This window comes from Fukomys damarensis, unplaced genomic scaffold (assembly GCF_012274545.1).
Source record: "Fukomys damarensis isolate Sample0158 unplaced genomic scaffold, DMR_v1.0_HiC HiC_scaffold_16, whole genome shotgun sequence".
NCBI lineage: Eukaryota > Metazoa > Chordata > Mammalia > Rodentia > Bathyergidae > Fukomys > Fukomys damarensis.
In genome coordinates this window covers 37022538-37046975 of record NW_022900928.1, presented here as the reverse complement: position 1 = coordinate 37046975, position 24438 = coordinate 37022538, and the positions used below count along the sequence as shown (strand labels likewise).

At 37.2% G+C, this 24438-nt stretch overlaps 1 protein-coding gene across 1 annotated transcript in view; it reads left to right on the top strand.

Annotated features, from left to right (window-relative positions):
* The window catches only part of Dlg2 (discs large MAGUK scaffold protein 2), a 1815033-nt gene that overhangs the window by 947095 nt on the left and 843500 nt on the right, over positions 1 to 24438 (top strand). Inside the window, exon 6 of the mRNA XM_033763940.1 lies at positions 7139 to 7300. Within this exon, the coding sequence (XP_033619831.1) occupies positions 7139 to 7300 (162 nt within the window). The remainder of the gene's footprint in view (positions 1 to 7138; positions 7301 to 24438) is intronic.

The window sequence follows — 24438 nt, the reverse complement described above, 5'->3', positions numbered from 1 at the left end:
GTTAAGTACCTGCAAGGTAGGAGAAATACAGTGTCTCCTTTAACCTTCATACAGTACTTCTAGGCAGTAGGTCTGTAGTTTTGGCTTGTGACTTCGGTCCACTGAAGCTCAGAGATACCTGTCTACTTGACAAATATCTCCCAGCCAGCAAGAGGCATAATAAAAATTTGAACTCAATATTTTTGTTGTTTTGAAAGCCAGAATTCATCCATTTTCCAAAATATTGACTGCAACTTGGAGTCAGAGAACCACATTAGCAACCCAAGCTTGTTTACTTAGCATTTTGCAGACTCTGATCCACTTTTTTCATTTGGAAATCACAGGGACAACTCCTTCTTTATCCACTTCTTGAGAGATTGAGACACGGTTTCTGAAAAAAAAAACAAAAAACAAGCTGAACATATGACATCTTCTACAAATTCATTTTACGAAGCCAAACCCATTATGCTCCCAGAACATAGCTCTGCCGTTCCATTGTCTTTCTCAGAGAGCTTTTGAATTCTGCAATTACCTCTTTTGAGTGACACTGGTCCTGCCCCTTTCTAGACCTCATTTGGAATTTTAGGGAGGGAACCACACATCCCACCAGCCTACCTTTCCAGATCTTCAGTTAGCAAATGGAGGTCAGCACTGAGAGTACGCTCTCTGTTCTCTCATGATTATTTAAATCATCAGTTCTTTAAAAAGAATCCGAAGATTCATTAGATATTCATGAAAGCCTCCTTCCTGGCAGCCTCTCCATTGTAGGTAATTACAGAGGGTTTAAAATATCTGACGTTGCTTGGAAGCACACAAAGCTCTGTCAGCTGCATGCAGACCGCTGATTTGTAATTTAATTAACATCCTGGCTTGTCCTGTTCTTTGTACCAAAAGACGGGAAAGTATTTCCTTTCATTTATCAATTTTGTTTGAAAAAATTCAAATGAAGCACCTGGAAGAGCTTTTGAACTCTCATATCAGCCCTGTTACTTATATCTTGTCCTAAATCTCAGAAAATAATATTCCTCTTTCAAATGTCCTTCAGGCCAGCTATATAGCCAATTGCGGGTCAGTTTTTTGTTTGTTTTTGTTTTTGTTTCTTTGTAGCAGGGATCAAATTTAGGACCTTGTGTTTGCTCAGCACCACTGAGCTAAATCCCGGTCCTGGGTCAGGTTTTTAAAATACTTTCACTTAGGGGAATATGCATGTGATCAGTACATTTTTACGCTCTTTTATTAGCTCTTTTATTAGATTTTGAAAATAGATTTGTCTAGATTCCTTATGTTCTCAATAAACGTTTACTAAGTACCTACTAAGTAGCAGATCCTGGAGGTGAACAGTGGACCAGGAAGGTAGGGTTCTCTGGGTCCGTGGAAATGTCAGTTCAATGCAGGAGGCAAACACTGAGCAAATAAGCATAAAGAATGAATGTAAAATAAAGATGTGTTCAGCTTCATGAAGAATAAGTACTTAACAGGTCTCCTTGAAAAGCCTATGAAGATGAGAACAGTGTGGTAGCGTGAAGAGAACCTCCTAATGTGGGAAGCCAGGAGGGCTCTTTGAGGAAGAGGCAGTAAAATTGATTTAGCTCAGTGGTTCCACTGCCTGCCTCACAATTACAAGGTCATGAGTTCAATTCCCGGTACCAAAAAACAAACAAAAAGTTAAGTGAGCTCTGCGTCGCCCTTCCTCCTGTCAGTGTCCCCCTATCGAATCTCATTTCCACCCCAAATCTGTGGCCATTATATAATCATTCCTGGAGAATGAAATGGAAAGGTGGGCGAAGGAAAAAGAACCCTGTTCCAGGCAAAGTGTTATTCAGAGAATTTGCTTTAAAATTTTTGAAATAAACATAAATACTGATCTCTTCACTACCTTAAGCATTTCTGCATGTCCTCTTTTGCTTCTTTAAATACATGTTTTCCATGTAGTGAGTTGGAGAGAGGGGCAACTTTCAGAGGGACACAAAGGGATTAAAGGGCATCTGCTATGCAGATTCCAAGCACTCATGGGATAAAGAAGGAGCTAGAAGAGAGGCTGCTGCCAACATGCTGCACAAGTCTTAACTGAGTGAAACTTGTAAAGATAGTTATCGATGTGTTGAAAAAAACGTAGTTTTCCATGTAAAAGGGTGACTGGCAGGGCCTGGATGAGAGTACTTAACTGTGGAAGTTGAACTTTTAGTTTTCTGATGAAGTGAAATCCCTTCAGTTCCACAGTTTATTTTTTTTTAGACCACTTCCTTCATAACCTTGGTTTTCTCTATATTCTGAGCTGCATTCACATATTTCCAAGACATCATCACTTCCTTTGCAAATTTCTTACATATTTCATCTTCCTACTGACTTCACACTTTTCCTGAAATATATCTTGCCTTTCTGCCAAGTACATTTTTTTAAAACCAAGAAGTTTTCTTTCAGCAGTAGCAGTCCATCAGCTCAGGTAGATTGGACTCATGCATTATGGCACATGGCTCGATCACTCTGGAAAATACAAAGATAAACGGCAAGGCTCCTGCCCTTGTGAATTTTGATTACAGAGAGGGAGACAGGATTCAACAAAAAAGGATGTTATTTGTCAATGTAACTAACAGAATCAGTGGCACTACCAAGTTTTTTGTAATTCCTAAGTGTCAGGTTTGTGTAAGGAATGGTAATCACTCCTCAATTCGTACCTGCTTTATATTGCTGCAAATGTTAACTGGAATAATTTCTTTAACAGTTTTAGCAAAGTATGCATGGATGGTATTCAGTCATTGGTAGGGATTGTAATGTTACTGACTGCTCATGAGCACACAGATGTGTTGTACCCACCCTCCACTTTTGACTTTTCTTCTCTTCTCCCTGCTTTCCCCTGCCCTCGCCTGCCCTCCTTTCCCCTCCCTTCCCTTCTCTTCCCTTCTCTCTGCTTTTCTTTCTTATTCTCCCTTTCTCTCTTCCTCTCTCATCAGTCCAGTGCCAACAGCTGCTGCAAGAGGGAGGTAGAGCACTTTTTATGCAGCAACAGAGATAAACTCAGATTTTTATTTATGAGAAATTGATTTCCAACTTCTTAACCCATTATTATCCACTTGCTGCATAGCACCATTTTCCACACAGTTCTAGAAACCTTCAGCTGATGGACCAAGCGTGTGCTCCTGTGTTGGGATTCTGGGTAACTCAAGATGCTTCTGACTCATGAAAGTTTCAGCAGATGTGTTCAGCAGAGTCTACTCAGAATTCTGGACTTTGTCTTTCCATGTGAAGCCCATGGCAGAAAAATAACATGGATATGATTGCATACAGGCTGTACTTGGAGGGATGTTTGATCTGGTGGATCATGTTATCACACAGCTCGTTTAACTTAATTCTGTTACAAACTTGCATTCTCTGGTCTCTAACTCCAGGTCACTTGTCAGATAGGCCCTGGAGATTCAGGGACGAAACAGTTCCTTATCTATTCTTGAAACACTCATGGGCTTCTAGAGGAGAGAGGCTCAGGGGCAGGATGTTGCAATAGAAGTTGTTATTCACTTACAGGAATCGGTGCAGAACACGGTGGGACACCTAGAGAGATACCTCACCAGTTGTAGCAATCAGAAAGTGCTTCTGAGGAGCTGACACCCAATCTGATTATCAAGGTCCTGAAAAGGTTTGCTGGATTGAGTCTGGGGCTGCAGAGAGGACTAAGCTTAAGGTATGAGGAGAGGACAAAATCCCAGAAGATTTTTCTTGCTTGTTTTGTTTTTTTAAAAATAAGAAGACAATGACACCTAGACATACAAATAATACCTCATTCTTTCCTGTCTTGAACATTTTTCATGCCTCTACTCCCACTAGAACTGAAAATAGAAGTATCTGTTTACAAAAGTTCTTTCATTGCAGTGTCTCTTCTAAAGGACACAGCTAAGGAGAAAAGGAGAAGCCACACATTTGAAACCACTGGCCTCCTCCAGTGTCCTCCATTCCTTCACAGGCAACACAGAAACCCTCAAAGCTGCCCGGAATGGCATACGCACCTACTGACACTAACGATAGGAAGATGGATGACTCATAGTTTTACAGAACAAAAGAGATGATCTTAAATTAGGGAGTAACCTCTGCAAAATTGTTTAATCACTCTCCTTAGATTTTATTTTATTTTTTTAAGATCTCCTAAAAATTCTACCTGGAAGATAAAGGTACCCTCTAAAGTCCTAAATGCTTTAGAAGACTGTTTTAGTCCCCCAGCTCTGGTCAGACTCAACTCTCCCTGGCAAAACTTTTCAGGATCTTGATAATCAGATTGGGTGTCACCTCCTCAGAGTTCTGCATATGTTGTGATTTTCTTGGACTATCCATTATTTCTTTCCATATGATTTTAGATCCTGTTTCAAACTGGGAAGCTTCAGACAACGTTTGTCTGAACCATTTCTGCTCCAACAGAACACAGTATATACTTTAGTTATCGTCACTATGTATAGGTGCTTAACTGTGCCTGTGTATAATCTACTTAAAAATACATGATCTGCTCTGAATAAGAATGTTCTTTTCAGCATATGTTCTCAGCATATAATACAGAAATGAATGATGAGAATCTGATGTTCATCAAATATGTTTCAAAAATATGGTTTAGGGGTTCATAATGGTCTATTATAAAAGTTGCATCTAATAGACAAAACAGTTGTGTACTTTAAGCAACTCATGCCAATTTCGCCGATTTATTCAAAAGGGATTTATAATTTTATTTAACAAATACTCGATCATATGTGGTAGGTAATTAGATAATAACTGGAGATAGGAGGGTGAATACCACTAATATGGACAAACAGGAAAACTCAATTATAAAGCAAGTGAGTTATGATTGGGGTCCATAGGGAACTATGAGAACACCCATTGGATGACACTGTGGAGATGTGTCGCATAATGAGGTGAATATAATTACTTCTAAACTGCACACTTAAAAATGCTTAGTTTAAATGATTAATTCAAAATATAATAAAGTAAAAACTGAAAGTTGATTTATTTATATTTAGTACACAATTGCTTAAGTGAAAGTGATTAAAAAGAATTCAGAAGTGAAAGAGTTGACAGGAACTTGAATTTGGGCAGTGTTAGTAGTGGATGGTGTGGGGAGTTGGGCTGGGGATGAGGAGGAAGTGGACTGAACAATTATTAGGGTACTCAAGCAGATTCAGTAATTTGTTAAATGGTCACAAGAAAAGAATCTAGCTGACGGCTACTTCTCTGATGGTGATTACCATCTCCTTCCTGAGGGAGAACTGAGAAGGCGGAGCAGATGTGAAGGGAGACAGGCTGCAAGCCCGAGAAACAATATGGGCTTGCGTGTCCTATTACTTGCTCGTGCTGAAAACATAACTGATCAAGAATGAATATGAAGTGGTAACCCTTGTTTCTGAGGCAGCTTACCTTCTCCAATTATCCGCAGGGCTAGGAAACATGAACTATGATATATTCAGTTCACAGGAAAGGGCTAACCTCATTTTGTTGTGTATTCTCAATGATGTTTTTCTACCAAGCTGCCGATAGCTGTCAGAAGGGGGCTCTTTCTGAAGGTGGTGAAGAGACTGATGATGGTAAAAGGAAGATTCAGATTCACATCCTCTGGGTTCTGATGATTACATGACCCTGGACAATTACCTGGCCTTCTCTGAGTATTAGCTTCATCATAGGTTAAATGGTACATCACGGCTAAGGATGATTGCAACAGAAGTGTGTAAGGGTTCTTTCTAAATGGTGCTTTTGACACTGTTAATTGTAATTTTTGCCTTGAGATTAATAAAACTTTGGGCATTGCAGGAAGATTCCCTTGAAAATGCAAGTACTGATTATCAGCTTCTGATTAAAGCCTGGGCAACAAATTGAATTACTAACCCTGGGGTGGTTCTAATTACTGTCAGATTATGAATCATACTAAAAGCTGATGTTCAAGGAAGTATATTTATCTCAAAAATGAGTGAAAAACATAGGCATGGGTTTGTAAGAAGACATGTTTTTAGTAACTGATGTGGCAAAATAACTGTTGGCGTTACCAATAGTAGGGCACTGAAAAGAGATTATATATAACTGTTAAACCTGGGGTGGGGGTAATAGGAATATCAGAACCCCTGCCCCTGATACCATGTGTCATGCACATGATATAAAGGCAGAGCAAGGGAAACGAACACATTATTAGCTGGATTGGGGGTCAGTGATAGAATGTTCTGTTTTCTTTGTGGCATAGGCCAACAACCTTGAAATGATGGGACTTTAAAGAAACACTCCAAAGCAAAAAGAGTTAGAATTGGGGAGAGACACAGTGCATTGATACCCAACCGGCACTAATGATGAAGATTAACCCTATGGCCAGGAATGTGTCCTCTTAGACCATTTCTTCTTCTGACCTTCTCTCCCAACTTTCTGAGATTTGCTTGGAAGGCTTACACCATGGTCTTTGACAGAGGCTTCTCTTACTGCTATGGGCATATAGAAAGAAGATAGTTAAGACAAGAAGAAAAGGAAACAAGAGAGAAGGAAATATTTCTCCTCAAGGAATTATTTATATAGAAACAGATCACTTGCTATGCTGTTGGAAGTCCTTTAGTGCTAGCTTCATTTCCAGCTATTGCGATCTTTTTTTCAAGGAATCCAAGTAACTCACATAATATTTTAATATTAAAATATTAAATAAAGGAAGAGTGAATTGTCTTCCCTTTTGGACTAATAAAAATATAGGTGGTGCATTTTCCTCATATCCAGGTGAACTTAAATCTTTCATAAATTCTGAAACAAAATTACATTTTCTGAAAAGGATATTTCTGAATTTTATTTTCTTGTCTGGCACTTTTTCCTTCTCTAACCATGACTTTTAGCACTTACTTAGCTATTCTGGTCATTTGGAGGGATACTTCCTCCTCTACACAAGAATTTTTATAAGTTCCTTTATTATTACTTTTATGTAGCTCATAAACAGAGCATATCATCAGATACAATTAAATCATTAACATCACTTGATATTGATGGTTGGTTCAGTTGCATTCAGCAAGTTCGTGTTGATTGTCAAACACGTGTCTGAAAAGCTTGTTTGGTGAAGGAAACAGTAGGTATATATACTGTACCCAATAATTGACTTAGAATGTGAAGTCAGAGTACACCCTTTGCAGACACTGATACTTTTTTCCTTTTTTTCCTTTTTGCCTAGAAGTATCGATATCAAGATGAGGATGCTCCACATGATCATTCCTTACCTCGGCTGACTCATGAAGTGAGAGGTCCAGAACTTGTGCATGTATCTGAAAAGAACCTGTCTCAAATAGAAAATGTCCACGGATACGTCTTACAGTCTCACATTTCTCCTCTTAAGGTCAGTTAGATTTTTCTTTCTATTTCATAGGTTGGTGATGCTGGGCAGTATTTATTGCTAAAGGAGCTGTTTGCTGCCCGGACTAAAGGAGGCTCCTTTAAAACATGATGGCAGACATCGTTTGCCAAAGAGCCTTTCTGCAGTTTGGAAACTAACCTGGTATTTATGAAACATATTTTTATTTGACTGTCTGGAAAAATCCATTTAACTGCTGAGACTGGGTAAGGAACGTGCCAAGGCTGAATGATTGAAAGAGAAAATAAGCTGTCTACATTTTTTTAGGGGGAGGATACATCATGGTTTGGCTCACCTGCTATCTCTCCATCAGTATCCCTGGTCCTGATAAATTATAGGAAGCAAATATATCATGATCACACCTAATGACTGCTTTACTGTCCAAAAGAGAAAAATGTGTGAGTTGGCTCATCAGCAACTTTATTTTATCCTAGAGAAAAATCGCTTACAAGAATTCTTTTTATTTGGTGGTGTGCTTTTTCCAACACTTTCTACCTTTTGGATTTAATTTTAAAGAGCTCCTTGAACATGGTATTTTGAAAAGAATGGATGATTAAATGAAAGTAAAATTTTTCTGTGTTTCTTGTTTGCCTATTTCTTTACTGAACTAGTACTACTAGATTTTATGCTTTGAATAAAAAATGCATAAATGCTAATAAGAATTTAAAATGAAAAATAGAAATAAAGTCAAGACTATATTAGTAGAGCATTGAATGGGAAGAGATTAATTCCTTAGTTATGGATAGATAAAGAGACTTGTTTTTTTATGTTACTTGCCAGAATGTTCATTTCACCAGTGCTTGCTTGTAACTGTGCCACAGAAGTGGCTCCCATGCTCTCTGGGAGCTTCTCACCCTTGTTACATTGGCAAAGAAACGTTTAATTATGTTCACTGTGGCTCTAAAGTTTGATACACTTTAAACACTCTAGTGTCCTAAAAATCTTTTATCAAATAAGCTAGTTGTAATTATCACTGGTGGTCAAATCCTCGTAAATATCGTATACAATGTAAAAATAACATAATTTTGTTCTTCTAGGATTCATTGTACACCTTTAATTGTTTTTCTGAAAATCTTTGGGTGATTGATGGAAATGATTTATGTTTAACCTAGAGGAGAAAATATTAAGAGTTGGGGGTAGGAGACTTCCCTTCTCACATCAGGAGCTGTCATGTGGAAAACACGACACTGGTGTCGCACAGCGCAAAAGCAAATCCTCTGTGCGTGACTGACAGGAGTGTATATTTGAGGTAATTGTGAACCCATAACTCCTGATAGTCTGAGCCACCCCAAAGAGGTAGAGACTGCTTTATGTAGACTGTTACTTCTTGACCCTAGAAACCTTCAAGACCTGGATGGTGACCTGGCGGTGGCTTTGTAGGAAGAACTCCTTTAGTTTGAGGATGCAAAAATTATCTTCTTAAACATAGGACTCAATGATTCTTTTATTTCTTCTGTAGAGACCTTCCATCTTTGTAAACAAATGCTGATCCCTGCTGTGTATGCTGACCATCATAAATTGAGAAAGGGCAGAGCTGAGAGTTTGGATTGTACTGAAAGCATTTATATTTCAGGTTCATTTTTTCTAAATGGTTGAAAGAGGCCCTGAAAGAACCTCCGTGGAGTCTCCTTTTCCTTTCTTCTTCCTGAATTGCCTTCTTCTTACCCACTGAATCCTTTTAATCAGCTCTATAACAAAGCTTCCAAAAGGCTTTAGGCTGCACTGTATAATCAAAACTAGTCTGAAGCTAGCTTGGTTAAAAAAATAAGTATGAATATAACAATAAAAGCAACCAGTTATAGGATCTTTATTTTTTATATCAGATCTTCAACATGTACATAATGAATAATCACCTAATCGTAACAAGTTTGAGTTATGCTGTAGTTTGTTATGCTGCTCAGGACTTATTTGCAAAATATTAGGGTTGGGGAAATGTTTACTTCTTCTGAAGATTATATATATGAACTTTTCTGCTTTCTGCTTTATCTCTTGCCTTCCGGGAAGCTCAGAATTAAAATCTCTTCAACTTCTGCAGTGCTTTTTTAATTAGTAAATGTTTTCAGTACATAAAGTTTACATTCGTTGTGTAGAGTTGGTGCACGTACGTAACACGTTTTAATTCTTTTTTTCACACTCTTTCCCTCCTCTCCCTTTTACCTCCCTCCATCTCTTGCTCCCCTTTCCATTTGAGAAAGATCTATCTTCCTACTTCTTATTGTCTATCTTTTGTTTGCTGTTTATTTATAATTTGAGTTTCTCATGTAAGAGAAACCATGTAATATCTAAGACTGTGTCTGATACATTTTTTTAATTGAAGCAACTCATATTCATCTTAAAAGTAGCCATGTACGAGTAATAAGCTTTGTATGAAATATTAAGGTTGGAATAGGTTGTGGCTTTTTTGCAGCTTTAGGACTGCCAGTTCATTGGTGTGGTACCTAAGGGACTTTAAAGGTGAAAGAAACACACAAGTCCATCTAGAGCTTCGGCACCCAGGCCAGAAGGTAGCTTGGGAGTAGGTCAGTCTTTTTCTTTGTGACTCTAAAGAGGTGATCTTCATACTAAACATGATCGACTTTTAGAATGTCTTGGAAAAGGCACTCTGTGTACCTTTCCTCTAAATGTATACAATTCTATAAATGTGTACAAATTTTCCAGAAAAAGAAGTCTCATTTGGTAAGGTTTACCAATTTTGTGGCACAAATACTCCCATCATGACTGATTTCAGGCTGACAGCCTAAAGCTACTGAACATATTTGGAAAGAGAGGTCCATGAGTTTCTCACTAGCCATTATAAGCTACTTCCAGCTCAACACTACAGTATCAGGTATTAAGCACAGGCACTTTTTTTTATAACACAGGACACATTCCCTAATCAAGTTGTCAAGGAGCTATTATTACAATTCAAGTATTTGGGAAAACTGCTGTGATAAAACACGATGTGTTATTTTTTTAAAAAGCCTCTTAGAATCAGGGAAATAGAAAGAATATATAAATCCTCAATTAGAGCTGTCATATATTAATTTTTTTCCTTCTTTGATCTGTCTAGTCTTCTTGGATCAATACTCTTAGGGAGAGAAGTGAGGAGGCAAAGCACACAATCAGATAATATCCTCAGAATCCTATTGAGAAGAAAATGTGGCTCACCATCATTAGTTAGGAATTTACATATTAGTATGCTTAAAAGGTGTATGAGATTGCTAGATAACAGTGAAAATGTTCGATTGAGCTGGCTCTGAATCATTCTCAAAGTAATCTCATTGTTACAGGTTTCATATAATTTTTCCCATTATCATGGATTGTTTGAAGTCTCAGCACTAATATTTATTGGACTCTGGTGCATCAGCCTCTCTGCATGATAAATGGGTTTGCTTGGGCTGCTTTCATTAGACGGCCTAGGCCTGTGTGAAGGATGGAGTTGGAAGGAGGAATGCAATTTAACTGTGAATTCAAGGGAATTTGTTTTCCTTGCCACAAGATGGGGTTGCATTCTCTTCAAACGCTACGCAGGATCTTCCATAAAAGAAATTGGCCTGCAATAAATGATGGGAATTTTCTCTTCAGTTTAAGTCTATTCAGTAAATGTTAACTGAGTGCCTACTGTGTTCACTAATTGATAAAGATTCAGTAAAGCATGGATTCTATGTTATTCTCCTGAGTTATAATTATTTTTTATTTATTCTGTAGTGGGAATTCACTTTCATCGAGCTTACATACTGTGAGACCTCGTGTCCTTAGAAAAGTCCCTTATACAGACTATTGTGAGGAGAGGCAGAGAGAGAGAAGAGAGAGAATAGAGTTAACTGGTGTCCTCTTCTCCCTTACATTAATGACCACTGAGACAGAATGTTATCAATTCTAAACCTCATATTTGGCCATGTATTAAAGGAAATGAAATGTGGGTGTGTACTAGAATCTATGGTATCTTGCATTTAAAATTGGCAGCATCTCCTAAATTACATGAAAAATTGTCAAAGTCATTATAGAATCAATGAGTATAGGAGGAAATTGAAGCTATAGATGGGTGTGAATGCCTTTAATCGTGGAAATAAAACTTCTTTCTAATTTTCACTGACACTGGAATAAAGAGTTCTGGGAAGCTTTAGTGGGGAGTGGTGGTGAGTGAAGTTATGGTGGACTCCTGTGCCCTTGGACAATTGAACACTTATTGAGTACACAGAGGAAAACATGGGAGAATCTGTCAGCCATGCAAGTTTGGGAAATCATGGGAAGAAGTCTCAAGCGTGAGAAAGATGATATACAGAACTGCAGGCAGAAGGATCACATCTTGTCATTTTATTACAAGGTCTTGATCATACAGAAGTATTATTAATATTCTTACCATAAATCCTGTCCCTCTACAAAGCCTTTCTTGTTAACTCTACTCAACTCCAACTCCAACTCCTTTTTAATAGCTTTTTTTTTTTTTTTTTTATGGTACCGGGGATTGAACTAGGGCCCTTGTGCTTGCAAGGCAGGCCACCGAACCACTGAGCTAAATCTTCGGCCTCTCCAACTCCTTTTTAAAAAATAAAATTATGTTCTGCTTAGATACATATACTTTAGAAAAATTGTAGCAGACACATAAATTGTAAATAATACAAACAATAAAAGCATAACATAAAGCTTGATCCTGGAAATCATACTCAGCCAGATGTAAATACCAAGACCTCTACTCACTAGCTGTGTGAGCTAACTCATTATAACTTCTATAAGCCATAGTTTCTTTATTTATACAATAATGGCATCTACTCATATGCTGTTGTGACATTTAAGTCACAACATAAAACATAAAACACACTTATGCAAGCTTTTCTCACAAAATTTTACACATAAGAAATACACAAAAGTGGAAGATCTTTTTGTTATTAGTTTTTTGTTTTAGGAGTAAGTATGCTAAACTATACCCTTGGGAGCTACTTTTGGAATATTTTTCATGTTGGTCTCTTTTTATCTTTAGTGCTTTGGTGTTCTCACCTCTCCTCGTGTCCACAGCTACCATCCCAATACAAGCTTTTATTATTTCCAAACATAATGTAGTGTGGGTTATTGTAAAACGTCATGAGATTTGGAGCCAAACAAATACAGGTTTGAATCCTAACTTGACCTTTTTACTTGTATTGCCTTGATAAAATCTTAGTATTTCTGAGATGCAATAAATTTCTTATTTACAAAATTTCTTATATGCATTTATTGAATTATTAATTTATTTAATGAAAACCTCCTTGACCTTCTATAGTACTCTGGGTCTATGTTTTACCTTGAAAATACAAATCGGAGCATGTCTTTAAGTTGCTTACACACTGTAGTTAGATTTACAAATTTAGAGATATACACATATAATATGGTATGTCCTGTGCAATAAAAACTGTGGCAAAGAAGGACCTTCAGTAGAGATTTAAATTCACCTTTCAAGCAATGAGGGGTTATTACAAAAATTTTTCAAGGGAATGACGTAGCCTGATTTGGAAATTAGACAATTATTCATATTATATAGCAAAGAGAAAGAGAACCTGGAAAAGCCTGATATCAGAGTTAAGGACGTCACATAAAATTCAAGAGAGAAAAAGCATGGGCACTGAGTTTAGAGTGAGGGTAGATTAGACATCTTACTCAGGAAGAGGTACCATCAGGACTTTGAGACTTGTTAAATGGAAAGAAAGAAGTAAAAAGAAGTTAATTTACAAATTTTTATTTGAGGAATTTGGTACAGGAAGTATTATGCAGTGAAATAAAGAGTGCTTGTACAAAGGCAGATTTAAGAGTGGCAGTTTGCAGAGAGATTCTCAGTTGAAGTTTGAGTCTAAGTATTTATGGTATACTCAGGTCTAGGACTGGAGAAAGATCTGATCTAGATATGGACACTTGGGACTCTCAGGGTGTTAAATACATTAGGTACAGCTGGGATTGTCAAGAAAGTGAGTAATCCTGAACACTTAAATCCAGGATCACTCCCACCCTTTAGCAGCTTTCTAGCAAAACTTACTGGGGAAATCATGGAGCAGTGAGTAACTGGCCAGTTTTAGTCCTTAGCAGTGTGATGTTTCCATTTTCTTAACTGCATTATATGCATCTCACAAATAAGGATCACATATAATTTAAATTTTATTTTATTGGTAGAATTTATGTATATAATATACTGACATTCATTTGTCATTGGAGATTCATACCTTTACGTAATATATCTCATTTCTTCTTTTTCCCAGTTCCCCTGCCCTCCCTTCAACCTCTCCACCCCTGCCTATTAATAAAGACTGTTTCCATTGTTTCATTTTCTCATGTTAATTCCATTCCCTTCTTTCCTTTCCCCTCCCCATTCCCCTTCCCCTTTTGTACCTCTTCTTCCTCTTTCACATTATTTATTACACATTTTGAAGGGATCATTTAATAAACATGTTCCTCTATGTGCCTAAGATCATGCTGGGCAAAGAGTAGATGGATTTGCTTAAGGCTGGGGATTTAGCTCAGTGGTACCACCGCCTGCCTTGCAAGTGCAAGGACCCAAGTTCGATCCCCTGTACCCCCCAAAAAAACTGTTGCTTAATCAGTAATTTTTAACATAATAAAAGAAAGATTAACCTGATGGCTACATATAACCTGAGTAGTCTCCATATCCTGACCAACTATTTAAAACAAGTCGTGTTTATTTCTTTCTTTCCAAACATAGTTTCTTGATTTTTTGTTTGTTTGCTTGTTTTGCTTTGTTTATTTGTGGCAGGGTCTCACTATGTAGTTCAGGCTAGTCTTGAGCTCATTATGTAGCCCAGGCTGGCCTTGACCCAGCCTCCCAAATGCTGGGATTATAGGTGTGCGCCACCAGGCTGGGGTACTTGGAGTTTTAATATCCACAATTAGAAAACAAAGCAGATACTTGCTATTTTATAATATTAATAATCTTCAAAAATGTGAATTCTGTTTATTTCTGACTCTTGCCACTAGATGGTGGGAGTGGTTGAGCTGATGGTTTTGAAATCATCTGATTCTGAGGAATAAACAAATTTGTACTTGTGAGGCTAACTTGAGAAGCTGTCAGTGAATAAAGACATAGGGTTTGGCAGAGATTTGCATACTTCTGACTAATGAATTTTGCTAGTGGCACAGTCTTTGCTGATAGGAGAGGGCTGAGTGAAATACAGCCCTAAAAGATATAGCCTGAATCCATGCACAAAAGTTCCCAATCAAAATTCTAAGCAAATGAAACATTTCTTGCTCTAATTATCTTTAATTTGGAAGGGTATGAGCAACATATCCCAAATAATCCTGGCTATTGAGGCTGGACAGTGAAACAGCAGAAAAAAACAGGAGGGAAATACAGAGACTACCAGTCTTTCACAACCAGGAATTAATTCTGGAACTAAAGCCTCTTTCCAAAGGCTATGATTTCCCACCATAGCTTCTGGAAGATGAGTTTATGAAATGATATTCAGAAATTCTACATATCTGTATAATAATTATTATTATTATTTTCTAAGATATATATATATATATATAAAGTGTTTAAACAGTGAATAAGTGTTACTAGATTTCTGAATGTGTCAATGGTAATTACTTATGGCTACAGATATTTCTAAAGATTTAACTCAGTGACAGATAAAAATTCTTCTAAAAACTAAGATCTCAGTATGCCCAAGGCTTTTGTTACAATTAGAAAGAAATAACTAGCTGGGCATGGTGGCGCACACCTGTAATCCCAGCACTCGGGGCTGAGGCAGGATTGCTGTAAATTTGAGACCAGCCTAGGATACATAGTGAGTTCCAGGTCAGTCTCAACTACATAGTGAGACCCTGTCTCAAAAAACAAACAAACAAACAGAAAAAAATAAATAAATAACTAAAGCTGACAGAGTCTGCCCATCAATAAAAAAAACATCTATTATTTGGGCTGGGGATTTAGTTCAGTGGTACTGCAACTGCCTTGCAAGTGCAAGGTTCTAAGTTTGATCACCAGACCACCCCGCTAACCAACCAACAAACAAAACAAAACAAAACACCACCACCAACAACAGAAAAAAATCTATTATTACTGTCAATGATGCTGGTGTTATTGGTGCATATAAAACACATAGCATAGAGCATATAAAGTAGTGGAAATTAGGTGAACACTAGCGTCTCCCAGTCCTTTCTGTATTCCATGGCTCTGTTGCTTTCTAGCTACTTCTATTAGCAAGTCTATGAAATTCTCCTCTCTTGAAAATATAAGTATGGAGCTCAAGGATTGCAATAAAGATTACTTGAGATAATATGCAGAAAGTGTCAGAGTAGTACTTGTCTCTTAGCAGGTGCTCAATGCATGGTAACTGTTTTAAATTTCAAAAGTAGAAAATGGAGCTAGATTTACTATTATATATCTGTAATCCTAGCATTCTGGGAGGCTGAGGCAAGAGGATCATCACAAATTCAATTCCACTTTGGGCAAAAAATGACTTAGGGAGAGACTGTTGCAATAGGAAAGAGAAGAAAAGGAGAGGAGGGGAGAGGAGGGGAGGGGAGGGGAGAGAAGAGGAGAGGAGAGGAAAGGAACGGGCTGAGTATGGAAGCCAGATTTTGAGTCAACCAAATAAGAATTTAGTGAAACATGAAGGAATGGATTTTTTTTTGTGTCAAGCAATAGAAGATATTAAAACATAGTGTCTCAAGGTCATTTGGAGGAAAGCATTAACTTAAATAGATAATTCCTGATGTGTTCATTTAAAATTCCTTTAAATATTAAGAAAATACACTATTTCATGTTAACTTCTAGTAAACTTTGTGTAATAAATAGATTTAACAAACATTGTAATTTACATATTACTGAAAAGTTTTAGAGGATGTTATTAGCCCATGAAAATATAGCCAGCTTTGTCTTCTTTAGCAATGTTTTAATAAACATTCCTCTAAGGCTGAATATAGACCACATCCTATTTTATACAGTTTAACTGTTTACCTTAGCACCATTTCATGTGATATGAAATGTTTTTGTTGTTATTGAAGTCAGGTTTACATTAACATAACGTTTTCTCTGACAAGGAGAATTGGGCTGTATCAACAATTTCTCTTCATTTATATTTATTCGATAGAAGTACTACTTTCCTGCAGGGGTGAGGCAGCTGCTGAAGTCTAACATTTAATTTTATGACCTTTAAAAATTCATATCTGCTCAACTCGTCTTCTGTTGAGAGGCTATTTTAAGAGAAATAATAGCAATAATAATGTGTAGTATTAATTGAGTTCCTTATATACCCTGAGTAATAGTATTCTAAAGTTTGCATGCATTGGAAACTGTGTTACAGGAAGCCTATAAGGTAGGTTTCCTTATTTCAACCTAAGGAATGAGTAAAATGGGCACAAAGTTGTAAAGTTTTTCTAAATTCACACAGTTAGCACTTGAGAGATCTGGGCCCTGGGTGAGGCTGGTTTGCTATCAGATTTCCTGTAGTCACCATCATATTATTGACCAGCAGATGAGCAATTTTAACAGACTGGGACAATGGAAATAACCAAATCTAGGCTTTTTAAATCATAGTTGACTCACTAGTCAATATGAAATAAATGTAATTTTAATTTTAGAAAAGAATAAAAGAATAGGATATAAATAGACTACATCAAAAGTCAAATTAGAGTACATCATTTTTTTTAAAAGGTCCTTTACTTCAGTTCAGTGTAAGTGTGTGTGTGGGTATGCAGGTTCACATTTTCAAATGTGTTACTGAGACGAAGGTCAAGAAAATCAGGAATTTGCTAATCTGGTTCAACTTTTCCATATTAAGAAAGAGAAAAAAGAAGTCAGAAAGACAGCCTGAGGCTCAAAGCAGCTAAATACTTCCTCAAAAACACATTAGTCAGGAATAACCTAGCCCACACTTGAACCTTTTATAATATTCATTACTGGTATTTTCTCTTTCTTAAGTCTATTGTGGCTCCTGTTACTACTGTTAAAATTAGTTAAACTAGTGTTTTTCAGTATTTGTTGTGTATTAGAATCACATAAATGTCCAGCCCTACTTTACTATACCATGCCTAGGATTCTATTCTCATGACCTTATTAGATGATTCTGTTATACACTGACTTTGGAGAACCACTATGTTGATCCCCCTGGGGTACAGTATTTACTGAATGGTTGCCATTTGAGTGACCAGAACTTTGACAAACACTTCAAGAGATAATAAAAGAAGAGCTAAAGTCTTTCTCTATGAGGAATTTAAATTTTATTAGATAAATTATTGTGAATAATAATAATGAATTATTTAGTGACTGGAAGCTAGATATTCCAAAGCATACTTTTAAAATTCCTTTATAGCAATATTCAAAAGGAACCCTCATATTGGTTATTTAAGAAAGAATATTGCATAAAGAAAGATGGTAGAGGAAATTGAAATTATTTACTTCAGCTTACAGAGAAACTGCCAGTGTCTAGAGAACAGTTTTAATGTGAATGCATCTCCCAGTATAGGTTCCCCCAGGCTAGCTGACTCACCAAAGTCACTCTGAAGACCCTTGACTTGTCCTTCTGAAATGGCAAATATTCAGTGTGTCAGAGATTGGCCAATTTTGAGTTATAGGTAAGTTTGTTTAAAATGAATTCAAGAGGTGCTTATCAAGTCTTTCTACATATAACAGTAAGGTCAACAATCCTTACCCCAAGCTGGGCATACTGGTGCATACATGTAATTTCAGCACTCTGGGAGGCTGAGGCAGAAGCATAAAAATTTTGAGCCCAGCCTGAGCAATTTAGCAAGACTTTGACTCAAAATAGAAAGGGCTGGATAGCTCAGTGAAAAGGCCCTAGGTTCACTTCCCAGTTTTGGGGAGAAAACAAGCCACAAATCAAAACAAAACAAAAACCATCTGGACCTGAAGGGCCATTAAGCAATAGAAGAGACATAAAAGGTATGAGTCATTTATAAAAATCAGCTCCAATAGTCATTGAACTTCAGGACTGGTGCTTTACAGAATGTTTTTTGTTTTCCCTGCCTCATATTATGTAGGAAGGATTTTATTTAATAAGTGGGTTTGTTATTGGTTTATTTTCCCAGTGATTTATGAAACATTTATATAACCAGCTTTTAATTGTAAACAAGAAATACAAAACTTTTAGAAATACCATTTCTAAAAAAAAATTTTTTTGGGTCTATTATGAACCATTAAAGCAGAGCTTCCTCTGCTCATCATCATGTAGTAAGCAATCCCCACTAATGCTCAGGGCATTGTCCCCAGACCACTAGTGGATGCCTCACACTGCACACAGTACTAGGCCCCACATATTCTATGCTTTTCCTATATACATATGTATGATAAAATTTAATTTACATACTTGGTACAGAGGAATTAACAACTAATAATATACTTAGAACAGCTGAAAAATATAGCAAAATAGTCAGCACCATTGCTTTTGTATTTGAGAGCCATTATTAAGTAACATAATTATTATTTGAACACAGTCTGAGCAACTCTATGGTAGTGGATTTGATAATTTAGGTACCTACTAAGTGCCTGAAAGGGCAAGTGCTCTATACAGCCTGGATACCCTGGAAGCAGGATGACTTGCATCCCAGGAGGAAAACTGGGACAGTGGGCAATTTTTCCAGAATATTGAGACCAATATGTAATATAAAACTAATAAATTATTTATTTCTGGAATTTTCCATTCTGTATTATTGTGCCATGGTCAATTGGGGTAACTAAGATCACATAAAATGGGGGACTGCTGTATTTATGTGAGAAAAGAACTCAAATAAAGTGATATCCATTTTAATTTAGATCACATGCTATATGAATCCAGACAAAATAATTTTAAATTCAGCAATAATGTAGAATACCTGGATACAAAGTCAACACTCAAATACTAATTGCATTTCTGTAGACAAATAACAAACTCATGGAGAGATACATTAGGGAAACAAAGCCTTTCACAATAGAATCCAAAGAAAATGAAATACCTAGGAATTGACCTAATGAAGGAAGTAAAAGAACTTTACATTGAAAACTACAGTACTCTAAAAAAGGAGACTGAAAAGGATATAAGAAGATTAAAACTAGACCCCTGTCTTTCACCATGCACTAAACTAAAATCCAAGTTCTTTTAATATTTAAATCTTTAATCTACTTGGATTTTAGTTTAGTGCATAGTGAAAAAATAGTCAACTAGTTTTAATCTTTACCTAGTTGAAATCCGGTTTTGCCAACACCATTTATTAAAGAGGCTACCTTTCTTCCAGTGAGGATGGTTGGCTCCTTTATCAAAGATGAGTTACCTGAGTATGTCTGGAGTTGTTTCTGCATTATTAAAACAGAAACACTAAACTTGCTGAAAGATAAGTTAGGTAGAACTCTTGAAGATATTGGCATAGGAAAAGGCTATATGTACAAATCCTCAGTAACACAGGAGCTAACACAAAGAATCAACAACTGGGATCTCATCTTTTTAAAAAGCTTCTGCACTGCAAGAGAAATCACCAACAGAGCTGACACAACCGACAATGTGGGGAAAAAAATTTTACTAGCTGTTCTGCAGACAAAGGTCTACTATCTAGAATATATGAAGAGCTCAAAAAAACAAAACAAAAAAACCAAAACTGAGTCCCCAACTATAAACTGCTGATCCAAAAATGGGCATCTGAAATGAATGACATTTCTCAAATAAAGAAGTAAAACAGCAAATAAACATGAAAAAATGTTCAACATCACTGGCCATTTGAGAGATGCAGATGAAAACAACACTGAGATTCCACCTCATCCCAGAAAGAATGGCTGCTGCCTAGAAATCAACCAATAACTAATGCTGGTGGGGTTCTGGGAGGAAAGGAACCCTTTTTTGCCGGGGATTTAGCTCAGCAGTTTGGTGGCCTGCCTTGCAAGTGCAAGGACCCGAGTTCAATCCCCAGTACTAAAAAAAAAAAAAGAAGAATGAAAAACCAAGAAAGGAACCCTTTTCCATTTTTGAGAGTACAAACTGGTGCAACCATTGTGGAAATCAATATGGAGCTACATCAAACAACCAGAATTAGAAGTCCCATTTGACCCAGCTATTCCCCTGCTGGGTATCTTTCCAAAATAATTAAAATGATCATAACATATGGCATGTGCTCACCAATATTTATAGCAGCATAATTTGTTTTTTGTTTTTGTTTTTTTTGTTTGTTTGTTTGTTTTTTTGGTACTGGGGATTGGCCATCAAACCGCTGAGCTAAATCCCCAGCCCCTATAGCAGCATAATTTGTAATAGCTAAAACTTGGAAACAGTCCAATTGCCTACCAAGTGGAGACTGTATAAAGATGTGTTTTTTTAATAAAATGGAGTACTACTCAGCCATAAAGAATGAGAAACTAGAATCATTTATAGCTAAGTGAATGCACATTGAGGCCAAACTTAAGTGAAATAAAGACACACATGTGTAAATTCCAAATAGTTTCTCTGGTGTGAAAAACAAAAATGTAAGTAAGGATCAAAATGTAAAATTGATATTGTGTAATAGGAAGAAAAGTTCTAAAGGAGTAGAGGAAGTGGGAGAGGTAAGGGAAAAATAAGAAATGAAAAGAAAAAAATATGAGAAAATGAAAAACATGGAAACAAAGTCTTTGTAAACAGGTAAGGGTAGAGGGGGTGAAGGTAGGGCTGGGGAATGGGGCAAAAATAGAAACCAGGATACATCATGTAAAGGTACAAAATCCCAATGATGAATGTAGCTGTATTGTATACCTAAAATGTACCAATAAATTTAATGAGGAAGAAAGAAAGAAAGAGACAGAGAGAGAGAGGGAGGGAGGGAGGGAGAGAGAGAGGAGTTTGTATCATGAAAAGAAGTAAATGAAAAAATATCCCTTGTTTTGCAACTGGAAGAATGAATATAGTGAAAATGGCCATACTTCCAAAATGATTATACAGATTTAATGTAATCTCAATCAGAATACTGTACCAATAGCATATCTTACAGAATTAAATACTAAATAATACTAAAATTTATTTGGAATCAGAAAAGACCCACAATAATAAAAGCAATTCTGGGCAACAGAGGCAATGCATAGCATCACAATCCCTGACTTGCAATTATACTACAAAGTTACTCTGATGAAAACAGCATGATACTGGCAAACAAGCAGAGGATCAGTAGAACAGATTAGAAGATGCAGAAACAAATCCAGACACACTCAGCCACCTCATCTTTGACAAAGGAGCTAAAACCCCTTTACTGGATGAAAGATAGTCTCGTTAACAAATAGGCTGGAAAATCTGGCTTTCCACATGCCAAACACTAAACCTAGACCCAAATCTCTCACCATGCACTAAACTGAAATCAAAATGAATTAAAGATCTAAATATTAAAGCAGAAGCACTAAATCTGCTGGAAGATAGATAGGTAGAACTCTTGAAGACATTAGGGTAGGCAAAGACTTTATGAACAAAACTCGATCACACAGGAAATATCATGAAGAATCAACAACTGAGGTATCACTTTATTTAAAAGGCTTTTAGGCCCTCTCTTGCAGGGGCCACCATTGCTGATCCTCTAACACCAGCCAGCAAGGTGAGATCCAGGAAAAGTATTTTGGCTCGGACATCGCAACTCCCTCCACCTGCCTGGGCCCAGCCCATCTAGCCACGCCCTCTCTTGCGGGTGCTGACATTGCTGCTCCAGCACCAGGACAGTAGTGCTGAGCACCCGCCCCACCCCACCGCTCTCAGATCTCCTGATTGTGCCAGTCCTTGGACCCACTCCACAGAGACATAGCTGGTTATAAAGGGTAATTTTTGAGCTCCCAAATTTGAACATCTTTAAAGAGGGGTTGGGGAAAACCTGTGTGGGATAGAACTGTCTGGAGTTCAACCCTGCAGGAGGTTGGGGAGCTCAAATTGGTTCTGGTGGCCTGAGGTCAGTCTGTGTCATGGGGATCTGCCATTGGCTAGCTGAGATAGGGGGATTTGGTTCTGCACATGGCTGCACACGATGTGTATTAGGACAGCAGAGATATAGTCTGAAGGAGCCCCTTCAAAGTCATTTTTTTTGTCCTTTTCTTTCTTCTCCTCATTCCACTCTGTAAATTCTTTTTTTCTGTCCTCCTTCGCCTACTCAGTCTCTTGCTCCACCATATTGTTCCTCATTTCCCTTTCTGTTCCTGCTCCTACCCTAGCTAAGATTTCTTCTTTTATCATTTTTCTTTTTTATTAATGTTCTTTTTTTTTCTATCATTGAGCCTCACTCAACAGTTGGTAGTTTCAAGGGAAAGTGAGCCCCAATTGCTGTTAAGTGGGTATATTCTTGTCCTTATACTTGCACTCTGTCTATCCCTTTTGAGTTTTACAGTTTCCTAAAGATTGTGCGGTCATTCTGTATCCTCTGGCTTCACTTGAAACCTTCTCCAGTTCTTTTACTTGTTTACTCTTCTCATCCTAACTAGGTCTAGGCCCCAATCCTAAGTGGTAAATATGCTATGTTGAGGAGTTTGTTCACTGCAAACATATTTTGGACTGCTTCTTGATTTTAATTTAATTTGCATGGTTGGGGCTAATGGATTGATGACTACCACAAGTGGCCATTTTGCAGGAGGTGATTGATCCTGTTGTGTTGCTGATTGTATCAATTGGGATAAGGGATAGGGATTGATTTGATGGGTTGTTTTCTCTGATATTGTGAAAATGAGAATATCTAAGAGTCATTAGAGAGTCAGGGGCTGAAGTGCAATGATATCAGGAAGACTTAATAACCCAGAGATTGAATCAAGGACAGCCCAACAGCAAAAATAAAAATGAGAAAACACTTAACCAAGACACAAAGACAGACTTCGGGTCCACCAATGGCAAACAGTAGGGCAAAGGATAATGAAAAGTCAGATAGTGAACCTCCAGGACACTCAGAACTCACAGCACAGGAAGTAACAAAACAGATCAATCAGGCTCTAGAAAAATTCAAAACAGAAATAATTTCCCAGATAACCATAGAGATGGTGAGCAAAATGAAAGTCATGATTTGAGACTCTAGAACAGAAACTGACAAAAAAAAATAGATGACCTCAGGACCATAATAGAAGCCATGAAGGCCCAGCATAAGAAAGAAAGGGAAACAATGAATGCCCAACATAGGAAAGAGATGGATTCCATAAAACAGATTCAAACATATATCCAGGAGATTAAAAACTCTATTGAAAGTGTACACAACAGAATAAAAGAATGCAAAGATAGAATCTCAGATATAGAATATAGGATTGCAGGCAGTGACCATGAAAAGAGAGCTCTCTTAAAAACAGTAAGGGATCATGACATATTGATCCAACAACTCCTGGATGATGCAAAGAAGAATAACATAAGACTGATAGGAATCCATGAAATAGCAGGAGAAAATGCAAATGACTTAAAAAAGCTGTTCACAGAATTAATGACAGAAAACTTCCCAAACAGTGGGGAAGAATTTCACATACAGATATGTGAAGCATAGGACTCCAACTAGCCATGATAAAAAAAAAAATCTACACCTAGACATATAATAATCAAGATCCCAGAAACCCAACAGAAGAACAAAATACTACAAGCAGTAAGAGAAAAGAAACAAATCACATGCAAAGGAAAGTCCATCAGAATCACAGCAGACTTTTCAACACAACCTTCAGGTCAAGGAGAGACTGGAGTGAGGTATTTCAAGTCCTAAAAGAAAACAACCTCCAACCTAGAATGATGTATCCTACAAAACTCTCTTTCAAAATGGATGGGTAAATAAGATACTTCCATGACAAAGAACACCGGAGAAACTTCATGAATACCAAACCAGCACTATAAGGAATTCTAAACAATATCCTAGAAAATGAAAATGAAGATCACAACACCATGAGACCCAACAGAGCAAATCAAATAGTCAAGGCAAGAAACTAAAAGGAGAGGGCAAAACATTAAAAACAGTCAACAAAAGGACAATAACACGACAATAATAAGTCAGTACATATCAGTTATAACCATCAATGTCAATGGCCTCAATTCACCAATCAAGAAAAACAGACTGGCAGAATGGATTAAGAAGCAAAACCCAACAATAAGTTGTATACAAGAAAAACACCTAGTGCAAAAAGAAGCCCATGGACTGAAAGTGAAAGGATGGAAAACAATTCTCCATGGGACAGGAGCTCAGAAAAAAGCAGGGGTAGCTATCTTATTCACAAA